The sequence below is a fragment of the Hydra vulgaris genome, chromosome 06 (assembly GCF_038396675.1).
Source record: "Hydra vulgaris chromosome 06, alternate assembly HydraT2T_AEP".
In the NCBI taxonomy this organism is placed as follows: domain Eukaryota; kingdom Metazoa; phylum Cnidaria; class Hydrozoa; order Anthoathecata; family Hydridae; genus Hydra; species Hydra vulgaris.
Genome location: NC_088925.1, coordinates 38,136,394 through 38,149,155, shown reverse-complemented (window position 1 = coordinate 38,149,155; position 12,762 = coordinate 38,136,394). Strand labels below are relative to the sequence as shown.

General features: G+C 29.7%; 2 protein-coding genes across 2 annotated transcripts; both read right to left on the bottom strand.

The window, feature by feature from the left end:
- Positions 1-2,665: 2,665 nt before the first annotated feature.
- LOC136081825 (uncharacterized) lies at positions 2,666-6,537 on the bottom strand. Its single transcript, XM_065800057.1, has 5 exons — positions 5,021-6,537; positions 4,373-4,571; positions 3,403-4,068; positions 2,916-3,150; positions 2,666-2,845 (listed from the first exon to the last, which is right to left on the bottom strand). Exons 2-4 carry the CDS (start codon positions 4,452-4,454, stop codon positions 3,113-3,115), a joined length of 786 nt encoding a protein of 261 aa, XP_065656129.1. The 5' UTR covers positions 4,455-4,571; positions 5,021-6,537; the 3' UTR covers positions 2,666-2,845; positions 2,916-3,112.
- Positions 6,156-6,575, bottom strand: LOC136081372 (uncharacterized). The gene has a single exon (XM_065798683.1). The coding sequence runs from the start codon at positions 6,573-6,575 to the stop codon at positions 6,156-6,158; it is 420 nt and encodes a 139-aa protein (XP_065654755.1).
- Between the last annotated feature and the right edge of the window lie 6,187 nt (positions 6,576-12,762).

Here is a 12,762-nt window from a genome sequence, read left to right as displayed (position 1 = left end):
TTCTCCTTCCTTATTCAGTGCTTTCACAAAAATCTTCATGAGTGCAAGCTTTATGTGTAGAGGAGGCAAAAATATCTTTGCTGGCTCAACAAGTGGTTCGTGTGCAACATTTTTCTGTCCTGGAACTAACTTTTTGCGGAGTGGCCAGCTCTGTCGATAATAATATGACTCTTTGGCACGGCTGTCCCATTCACAGATGAAACAACAGTACTTGGTATAGCCAAGCTGCAGTCCCAGTAACAGAGCAACAACTTTCAGATCTCCACAGATATTGCAGTTGATACTGCTATACTTGATGTGCTAGAGCAACAGTTCCATGTTCTCATATGTTTCTTTCATGTGTACCACGTAGTCAACAGGTGCTGACGGATAAACGTTGCCATTGACGAATCAATGAAGAGACGCCACTCTTCTGGATTGTGATCACAACTCAAGGCCGAGAACAATCCTTCAATGTTACAACAGAAACAGAGACTGTCGACTTGAGCAAAAAATTTGAAGATATCATGGTGCCGGCTTCTGAACATAGAAATTTTCGTACCTCGTGACAGTAGGCACCATCTCTGCAGCCTGGAACCCAGCAACTCGACTTTTGCTTTTGACAGACTCGAATCTCTAACCAAGTTGTTCAATTCTGACTGTGTTATTAGATATGGATCACCTGATGAGCAAGGTTCAAAATCTGGGTCAATGTCACTGTCAGTAACCTGCACTGGAGTTTCTTCATCTGGTTCATCTAAAGTCCAATCCTCTGGTGGTTTCGGAATTGGGAGACTGTCGTCATGTGGCACAGATCTCATTGCTGAAGGCAAATTAGGATATTCAATTGACTTCTTGTTTTTGGAAGAGAAACCAGATATATTAGTCAAACAAAAATACCAGTCCGTCACATGGTCTTTTTGTTCTCGCCAGATCATCGGAGTCAGGCTCTTAGATTGACACCGCATTTTGTGCAGCAAATGTGAGGCGCCCATTCTTTGTCTTAGTCACCAATTTTGCAGCTAAAATACAGATGATTAGCTTTCTTCACAAGAGCAGTTATAGAACGTCTCTGAGACGCAAGTGTACATTTGCTACAAATATAGCAGAATGTATCGCGGCTGTTACAATATTGACGAGACACATCGCCAGACAGCAAAACGGCTATAGCATTAAATTTAATTACTGTTATATTGATACAGACACTGTACTTTACTATAATGATGCACACACACTAGCTGCGCAAACTGTTGCTGATAGTCACTAACTGGAGTGAGATGTTTGGGTATAAATCTAAGCAAAACTTAGATAAAATTGAAGATTTCTCTTAAACGATACCTGATACGTAAATTTTGATGTGATTTTTGTGATCAGCACCCAAAAATCTTTAAGAAACACCTAACAGTGTTCAAGAAGCAAAGAATGTGTTGTGCGGTGTTATCTAACAATGACAAATATCAAAAGCACGCGGTTGTACCTCCTGTGCGTCTAGGCCCAGAGGACAGTTTTTAGAAAGAATGCAGTTTCATAGGTTGCTCATTACGTTATGCCGATGTCAAAAACGGTTTTTACTTGATGAAATAATGCTGATAACAAATATGTTTAACACTAAAATCAAATATTGCATAATCCTCCAAAAAAAGGTCTGGAAAAAAATATGATGTAAATATAATATTTTTATCAAAATAGACATTATTATGTACAACTTTCCAGAAACGCAACAGGCGTTCTTTTTGACATAATCGAAATGAAGGAAACTGATTTACCGACGCATGGTATGCTTTTTGCCATATTAGGTAACATTTTTCAAAGGGAAATGTTGAAAAACGGTTATGCTTCCATATGCGGCCCCACTTCCCCTACATATTATTGTTATAAAGCTTTTCAGTTATAAATGTTTAAATTTTTTTTTACTTTTAATAAATTAAAATAAAGAACGTAACATTTCAATAAGAATAAAAATAAAGTTAACAACAACAAAAAAAGTAGTTTAAATTAAATCTTGGTATCTGATAGATGATCTTATGATTTTGTCCCCAGAACCATAAAGCGTTGGAATAAAGTATAACTTAAGCCATTAATTAATATAAATATAAATAAAAATGACAATAAACAAAAACAAATGTTTATATAAATTTCTTATTTTTAAAAATATTTAAAATATTGTTATTAACTTGAGAATGAACTCTTTTAATTTCTTTCTAAAGACTGGGAAAGTAATTAATAAATATTTATTTAATAATTACTTTCCGTAACTTTGGGTAACTGCGCAAAAAGTTGAAATTTTTTGCTTTGTGTTTCTAAAAATTGGCTTAAAACTTCTCTAATATTTATAAAAACTTGCCAAAAATTTTCTTTGGACTATTCGAAAAGTGTTATTATTAGAAATTATTTTTTTAACTATTTAACGAGAAGAATTTTTCATGGGTATCTAAATTATGTCCTAAGTTAACCGGGGTTTTGGCTAACTTTGCACAGTTTTATAAAATTTGAAAAAAACTTTAGCGTTTATATGAATTTTGCAATTTAAACTTTTTTTATAATACTGTTTAAAGGAGATTTTAACGAGAGTTTAAAGACGAACAAAAATAAAAAAATAAAATCAGATTTACTATTGTTTTGGTTAAAAAATAAAAAATTTAACATGATAAAAGAAACAGTCACATTAAAAACTAAAAACACAAAATTTCTTTTAATGTAGTAATTATATATCTTTAAAATAAAAAATTAAAAGCTAAATAAACAAACTTCAAGAAAAATGAAAGTCTAATCGAGGTATTTTGTAAAATTCTCTAGTTTAGGTTATGACAGTTCTGCTGACAGTTTCCTTCACTGTAGCACCTCCCTGAAGACCCAGATGTTGAGTCTAAAGAAATTATATAATTTAAACTTACACTAGAAATGTTAAAAGTTTGTCACTATATTAAAAAACTTACTAATTGTAACGTGTCTAGTGCGGATAGTCTCAATTTTTTTTCAAAACTTTGCACTTGTTCGAATGTTTGCAATGGCAAATTTAAATTTTCGGGCAACTTTGAATTAACTCCCTTGTATGAACTTGTAAATCAAGATGCTTCAAAATCACAATTTGTTGCTGTGAAAGATATTAAATTTGAGCCTTTATGTCATCATTCTACTTTTTAACTTCCACAAGCAACTTAATTACATCACCTATAAATTATAACCATCAATTACAAATTATAGATTTTTATCATCCTAATAATGGTATTCTTTAAAATTAAATTTTATAGTCAAAAATATTTTAATTAACTAAATAACAAATTTAAATTTAATAAAACCAGATTTATTTCCTAACTACTTAACTAATTTAATTGATCCTCGATATTTTATCACACATTATTATTTATTACAAGTGTTAATACAAGTTTTTTAAATAAACTTTATAAACAACATATAAATTACCATAAACTGCCTGTTCAGTGCGTGGTAGATAATATGTAGTTTCCGATTGAGGTGTTCTAAAATCACTTGAAATTTTAGAAATAAAATCTTGTGGCTCTTTTTCATCATTATATGATTTCTGATTGACTATTTCGTGGCTATTGTAACTAGATTCCATAGAATTCAAATGCATAGTTGAGTTATGCATTATTTGTGTATCTGCAGAATGGAATCTTGCGGTATTAAAAGGTGGTTTATGTCGTAAAACAGGTTGTTTAGGTGCTAAAGTTGATGTCATATGAGATTCAAACTGACAATTGTTCTGATAAGATGACTGATCAGATGCATATCTAAAGGGTGGTTGAGGGGGCAGTAAAAGCTTTTTAGTATCGGGTTTATTTTTCAAAATACATTTATTAGACATCTGAAAATCAAAATTATCAAAATTATCTTTATTAGTCTTTGGTTTCTTTTTTGACGTTACTTGACCAACATCAATGCTTAAGCCTACGTTATTCATATTCATATATCGGGTATTTATGTCAACATCATCTTCATTAGGAAAATCATTAACACTCATTTTCTTTCGTTTTTCAGATTTCATCTTTTCTGTGTCAGATGTAGCTGTATCTAAATCAGATGTTATCTCTCCCTTCTTGGCTTTTTTCCTAGCAGTCTCGTATTCTTCTTTAAAAGGAAATAAAAAAATTTAAAATAATGCAAATTTTTTTTTTTAGTATACCAAATATTTTATTATATTATATATTATATTTAATAATAAAAAATATATACATTTAATTAAAAATAAACATAGAAATGCCATTAAATGATTTTAATAATGCTGTGAAGACATTTATGTGACATTAGCTGTGAATACACTATTTAATTGTAAATAACATTGCCACAAAATACTCACAACAGCTAAGTAGATGTAACAATGGCTTTTGCAATAAATTTAAATTGATAAAAAAAAGTAGACAAGTATACTAACCATATACTCCAAGACACTTGACAGTAAACTGTAACCAATCTGTTTCAGGTATTTGCAATGACTTGACTACCTTTACAATCATATGAATTGGTGTAGATTTAGGAGGCCAAGCACAACATGTTCGGTCCTATGAAAGCCAAAACAATGGAACAGCATCTATCTCTTCTCCGTTGCTTGTTTGAAAAACGACTACTGCATACTAATAAAATACATTTACATTACATCATTCTTCATATATTCAAATACATCAGTTAAAACTAAGAAAATACATCAAGTAATGTTAACTGTGATTACGTAGGGGGCCTCAATAAAATATTTATGCATAAGTGACCAAGTGACTGACATAATATAGATTTGGGCACTGACTAAATATATAACATTAGCATGCATTTATATTAGGAGCAAAGAATATTCCTTTTTAATTTAATAGTTTTTGACTTTTTATTTTTTTTGTTTAAATTATTATTTGATACAAAAGTTATCATCTGTTATGAAAACTAAAGAGAATAGAAAAGGCACACACAAAAAAGTATATTTAATATTTATTTAAAAATTTATATCTAAATTGTATACTCAATGACTAAAAAAAACTTGAAAAAATAAGAAATGATAAAATTAAAAAAAAACAGAGGTATAAATTTAACAAACCTTAAACATTTTCCAGATGGCTTCAATAATAAATGGATGAACTAATGAAATTAATATTTATTTCAATCAAGGTCATAAACACAGTCTTGGTCAATTATAAAACTCACTTACTTTTTACTTACTAGTATGCAGCAAAAAAAAAAATTGTAATGTAATTTTTGCAAAAGTAGTATATTTAAACACTACAAAAAAACAATTAATATAATCAGAAATAATTATAGCAGAGAAATGTAAAAATTTGTAATACATGTGTACAAGTGAATTATTTCCAAAATATAAGTAAGGTGGATAAAAAATAAAAAAGCTTTTTAAATTATGCATTTTTATTGGTCATCAAAGTTGTTAATTTTTTAAAAAATATGCCTTTAGGAACTCCAGAGCACCATAAAGGTGCTTTTAAGATCTAAAATGGTTGATTATGTCTAGGTTTAGATTAGGAAAATAATTCACAACAAAATATAATAACCTCTAATTATGAACCAAAAGGAAAACATGCTAATATATTACATAATCATAAAAGTAAAGTGTATACACAAAAAAGTGTATACTTATACATTCATTTATTTTTATACTAAAAAATTAAAATAAATTGGTCAGACAGCATTAATGTTACATATACAAAAAAGTGTATTTTCTAATATTACAACTAAATTATCAGTTGTACAACCTTTTATGAGTCTAATAAAAAATTGTGTGTAAAAAAGGAATAATAACATATGAATTGTTTCCATAAGGCAAACATACACATTTTTGATAAAAATCATCAATGTTAATAGTTTCATAAGAACCACAAGGATTGGAAACATGTAAGACATTTAAAGTAGATGATAGCAAAGGTGGTATATAGAAATCCTGACTAAGTTTAAAAAGTTCAATAATTACTTTATATTTAAACTGGTCCACACTCTATATGTTGCGTACCAAACATGGCTGTCCGTTTAACTTTAAAAAGCAATTGTTCCCTGGAGATGTTGACAAAACTAATCCATTTGGAAGACTGAGTTTACAATATTGTTTTAAACAACTTACACCAAAAGGCACTGGTCCAATATTGTGTTCTTTTTGTGGTGTATAAAGTTTTTTATTGACAGGCAACAAAGTTTTTTTACTATTTCGTCTCTCCTCTAAACGCCTCTCAACCTGTTTTAAAAATAAATGATGGCTTGCGAACAAGTTTTTTTAGAGTACCTAGCTTATTTTCAAATGGAAAAGCAGAAAAGTTATCTAAAGGGCCAAAGTTCTTTACATCATCAGCCAAATGAATTAAACATTGAACATTGTATACAAGCATGCCTGTACCATATAAAACTTTCATATTTTCTACACATACAATAAGAAGTTGTTTTGCATAATCTAAATACTGCCTACAAAATTGTGGACTTGCTAGAATAGAAATTGCTACTGACAAAAATAAAAAATTTTCATACAAATTTGTTGGTAAAACATCACGCAGTACAACGGGACCAGTATAAAGAAGAAACTGTCTCAGTTCAGTTGCCTTCCACCTCATAAGTTCAGACACAGATCTAGGCTTTCTAGCAAACTCTGTAGGCATGTGAGCAGCACACCACACCAATAAGGAAGAGAGTAATGTAATTTGCTGAGCTGAGCACCTAACACTTTTAGGAACCTTTAACCAACAAAGCAAAAGTCTTCAAACAACTCCTAGACACACTAAATGCATGTAATCAAGGGGAAAACCTGATACCATGCCAATCGGTAATGCACTCAGTGGTGAAAGCCTTAAATGATGATCTTCATCTACTTGCCTGTCAAACTGATCATCAGTTCTCAATGGTGCATTTAATTCCTGAAATATAACCTTTCCATTCCATTCTCCTTCTACTCTGCATTTATCACACCCAAAGTATCCACTATGCGATTTTATACATTTGATCATAGCTCGAGCAGGGGCATCACATACAAAACTATGCAAAGCAATTTCATAATGTTCACCTGCAATTAACAATCCATGGCTGACTAACTTCTTACAGTCTATTACAAACTGTTCAAAATAATCAGTTAAATTTACTGGTTTGCTATTACCACTATATATGCCTACAACAAAAGGCTTCTTTTTTTCACTTCTATATAAATCCTCAATTCCATATTGAATACCTAAATGCAAATACTCTCCTACACTTCTAAGAGCAACTACAGAACTATTTCGTGGTGTGTGCAAAAGAGTACGAGCATCTAATGGCAATTCATTGTGATAATTGTTTAGCAGTTTTAACAGAGCAGTTATAGCAATACTTTTAATGTCAAATAATACTGCCCAACTACTGAGTTGTTCAATTAATGAATGTTCAATATCATTAACTTCTTTAATAGTTTCTGCATTACTGTCATTAACTACATTATAATAGGTATTATTATCACATATATCAAAATCAATGTCAAACTCCCTTGTCTTATATTCACCAATGTTTAAAAAATTACTATCATTATTATCATTATTGTCTGCAACACAGCAACTTTCATTAGAAATACTTATCATATTTGTTGTATTAGCAGATATACTATTTTTATCATCCATTGCAACAAATAAAATTTCATTTGCAAGTTTTTTAACATGTCGAGCACGTGTCCAATAAGATTCAGTTTTTACTTTTTCCATTTTATATCTTCTTTTTTATTATATATTATATTAATATTGTATAAAAGAAAGAAATATTTCAAAATTATTGTTTATTTGTTTGACAATTACTTTATATATATATAAATATATATATATATATAAATATATATATATATATATATATATATATATATATATATATATATATATATATATATATATATATATATATATATATATATATATATATATATATATATATATATATATATACAACAACAATAATAATAATAATATTATTATTATTATTACTAACAATAATAGTAACAATAATAATAAGAACAAAAAAACTTAGTTGTGGATTTTATAACTTTTAGAAATTTTTAGAACTTTAAATCAAATTTAATCCAAAAATATAAAAACGTGTTTAGTAAAAAATATACAAACGTGTTTTATAATACGCAAAATAATTTTTTTTTTTAACAAACGATAAACAAATGGTATTGTGGTTTATTCTCCTCCGGCTAGTTACCATACAGAGACCACCATACCAAGGCACGCAAAGACATGTTCAGCCCCCCAAGAAGGAGCGTCATAACCGCTTTACGGCCGTGAGTAAAGTGAGTTTTGGAAGAACGAAGTTTTCTTAGAACAAAAGATGAAAGTAATAGTGTTAGAAAGATAGCATAGAGAAAGCGGACAGGATTGCACATGATGTTAGATTGTGCAAATATAATTCAGCTATTTTGTAAGAAACAGTAATTATTTGCGATCGACGATAAACGATAAACAAATACGATAAACGACGATAAACGATAAACAAATGTGTTTTGTTTAATGTAATTTATTTCAGCTAAAAATATTCAAACGAATTTATTTCTGCTAAAATATACAAACGTGGGTTTAGAAAACCTCAAATATATGAAATGCGTCATTATGAGCGCACATGAGCATTGTTATGATCGTCATTAGTATAGTTAGGTTTGCGCACAGTAAACATTCAAATTGCAGATAATTTTACTATACTTTCGCAGACATCAAGCCGACGTCTTTAAGCGATGGAACATTAGTAAATTTATTTTGCATATCGGGCGAACATCGGCCTGATGAAGCAAAACGATGCTGATCTACAGCTGATATAAAAGACATCGGCAAGACGTCGGTCCGATGTACGTGTGTTATCTGGGTAGTTGCAATTTTTTTTTGGAGACATCTGTGTTTTTATAACCTTATGATACTATTTGATTGTTTGACTTAATATACAAAAGATATTAGTCTTTAAAATGCCTGAATATCAATAAATATTTTTTGTTTAGTTTCACTAAAAAGTATTTAATAAAATATAGCTTAATAACTACATGATCGCGCTAGAAAAAGTTTTAGTAATTCATTTACTTCTTTCACCGTGCTTTGAGCTAAGGACAGATACATTAAATCTGTTTACAACAAACTATTTTTTGGTGCGAGGTTTCTGTTGATTTTTCATTATATCTTCACAGAAAGCAGCTGTGCATATCTATGAAGGCACCTAGATGAGAACTTATTGCATGTACTTTCCATATCACGCTGAGGCTTTTACTCAAGAACTAAAATAATAAGTGTATATAGGTCTCCAAAACTTTTGAGATATCCAGATTTCAGAATAGCTTCCCTGTCACACCAGGAGCAACAGTATTTTTCACCGTGTGTCGATAAATATTTTTTAGTATTAAAAATTTATATAGATTTAAAAAAAATAGTGCATTTTAAGAATAACTTGTTGTTATTTAATTAATTCAAATACTGAAATTGCCAACAAAATGTTGATGAGTTTGAGGTCTGATGCCAGAGAATATTTACAAGTCTGAAGTTGAAGTTTTTCAATTATTACTGCTTTTTAATTATTACTGTAAAGTTGCTATGTGTTTCTTGCACATCGTTACAGTATGCTAACGGGTGATGCGGAAGTTATCGGACAAAATTAAAACGTCAATAACTTATTTATAATTAAAAAAAACAACTACTATAATATTTTTTTTAAATAAAGCATTTATTTTTTATATGAAAAAACACCACCATCTGCAATTGATCTCAATTTTGCTCTGACGCCTTTCATATGCGACTGTAAAAAGTTTAAATCAATTTCTTGTAGTTTTAGTTTAATGCGATCAATCAAAACTTGCTCTGTTGAAGCTTGCCAATCTCCCTCGTTAACCTTCTGTGCCAAATGTCCCCCAAAATTTTCAATTGGTCGTGCTTGAGGCACATTTGGGGGATTGGATTCTTTATCAACGTAATAGACATATTGGTCCATCCAATTTAGAGAATCTTTAGAATAATGAGAACTTGCTAAATCTGGCCAAAATAAATAGTTAAAGTCTCCATGATATTTGTGAATAAATGGAAGAAGTCGTTTTTCTAAACATTCATTAATATAGATTGATGAATTGATCGCTACAGCCTTGGAAGTGCGAAACAATGGCTCGGACATACCACGGGTAGATATGGTTATCCACATTAATAATTTTTTTGGAAATTTCTCTTTTTCTATAAAACGAACACATTCTGGGCATGTCTTTTTGTTGTTTGTGTAGTATCCAGAATTTCCAGGCATGTTGTCCCCTGCTTCTTTTCTTGCTTCAGTTTCCTGCTTCTTTTCTTTGCCTTTATTTGTTGTTCTATAGTGTATTTTGGAGTCTTTTCACGTTTTCTATATTTAATTGTCATTTTTTTTAACTGGCGACCAATTGTCGATTGATTTACACCGAATTTAATACCTATTTTTCTCTGACCCCTTTTCGATGTTGACAAGTCTCGTTAATTCGGCTTTCTTTTCTCTAGTCCAGGATGTCGGACGACTAGGGTGCTTTCTATCAGAAAACGATTGAACAGTTTCAAGTCTATTTAGGTTATCATATATTGTACTTCGAGCAAATCCTTCCTTTTCAAAATGATTCACGATTTTTTTTTTTTTATTAGGTTTATTTACAAAAAACATTTTTAGTCGCTTTCGAAAAGATTCTCTTTCAGCTGCATTTAACCTCATTTTACCACAAAAACTGATTATTATGCTCAAATAATATTCAGTTTTTGTGATAAAATCAAAGATAAGCCACAAAAATTAATTATTATGCTCAAATAATGAAATTAGGATTTGTCCGATAACTTCTTCATCACCCGTTAATACGAGAGCAGAATTTATTCCAGAGTATCATTCCCATCAGTGACTCTGTGTTGGTTTGCGTTGAACAAGTTTGCAATTGCTTTCATTGAACCTCCACCTTAAACGTTTTTATTTACTCATTATTCTTAAAATTTATAGTTTTCATTATTCATCTATTGTATTGGAAATCAAATGTTCAAACCTAAATCTCTACCAATTTACAAAAGTATTGAGGAGATCCTGCTTTCTGCACTCAATGACAAACTCAAGATAATCTGTAACTTGTTAAACTCTGAAAACGGTATTTTTGTCTTTTTTATACCAGATTGACCTAGAGTTAAAGGGACTTTGGAACCACCTATATAGTTGACGATAATGTTTAAAAATGCAAAACATTTTACAAATATATACAAAGAAATCAAAATTTATTACATACCAGTGGAAATCAGCATTTCTTCACCTTTTCCCATATTATTTTTTGAGTATATATCTTTCAGAATATTGGTCATTACTTGGCATCAAACCTAAACAACAGGACAGTGAAAAATATGTTTTACAAATGAGATAATAATAAGAAACATTCAAATTTTAAAGAATATTATTGTTAATAATCTTTAAAAAAATATATTTTAAAAATATTTTACTTAAATATCTTTATTTAAGAGATAAGTTGCCAGATTTTTTGATTCCTTTACAGGGTAGCATTTATAACGCATACCTTTACCAATATCTTGAAAACATTTTTTAAAAAATTTAAAGTAAGTTCTATTTTATTTGTCTATTTTTATTTAAAGAATTATCTGCTAAATTTAATTCAAACTAATTTAAAAAAACTAAGCATAATAGATTTTACTAGTTGCCAATCTGCAAATTTTGCATTTTTTGCAGCTCCAACTGCAGGAGAAACTGCTGAAAGGTTCTTTGTTCCGTTTCCGTTTAACTGATGTTAAAAGAGATTGTCCAGCTTTAACCAGGTACAGATTTCTTTTACACGTATGTCATAGTCCAGCTGGATACTTCATAACCTTAATACTATAGTCATTACGACAATCCTTTACAACGAGCTTTTCCAATTTTTTGTAACTGGAATACATTTGTGTTTTTAGTAAAGCAAAAAGCACAGACTAAAAGTCTGTTTAACTAATGAGATCTTTTAAACTTAAATCTCCTTCCTTTCTTTGATATTAAATAAGGCATTATGAACTGTATCTGTAATTTTAAAAGTTACTAATACCAATTGCAAACTTTAACAAGTTCTAATTAATCATCATTACCTTTAAATAACTATAAACAACTAATAAATGGTAATTAATGAAGTGAAGCTAATTTTATATTATAAACTATACTCTTTTGTATAAAAATACTAGTGTCAAAAAGACAGACTTGAACCAAAAATAACTGTGATTAAAGTGTGAGAACAAGAAAACCCCAAAATTTAAAGCCGCCTGCCCTGATTGAGAGGGGGACATGTGCATTTGAAAAATATTCGTGTAATTTCGATAACTAAATAGAAATTTATTAAAAAATTTCAAGTTTCTCAAAAAAAGTTTATGTGCATTAGAAGTTATGGTGATGTAAAATTTCAAACCTCCTCATTTTTTCGGAAGGTGGAGGGGGAATAGAACATTTTTTGATCATAACTTTTGAACTGTAATATATACTTTTTTATAATATGAATTCTATGAATAAAATTTCATTTACTTTAAGATAGTACAAAAATATTTGTCAAATTTTTTTATTTGCCCTATTTGGGGCAAATGTCCCAAAAACGTTGTATTTTCTATGTTCCTAAAATTAATTATTTTTTTTGCAGAACATGATTATTTGATATTAGTATTAGTATGTAAAAATCTAAGGTTTGCAGCGTTTCTGGTTTTCTCACTTGAACATGAGAATTTCATAGGTCCGCCCCCTTTAAATGCCATTTCCGAAAATGTGCCGCCTGCAGGATTTTAGTTTTTACAGTTTTGTGTAACATAAAGGTTTCTTTAATAGAATCTATAAAAATATTTGGGGTGT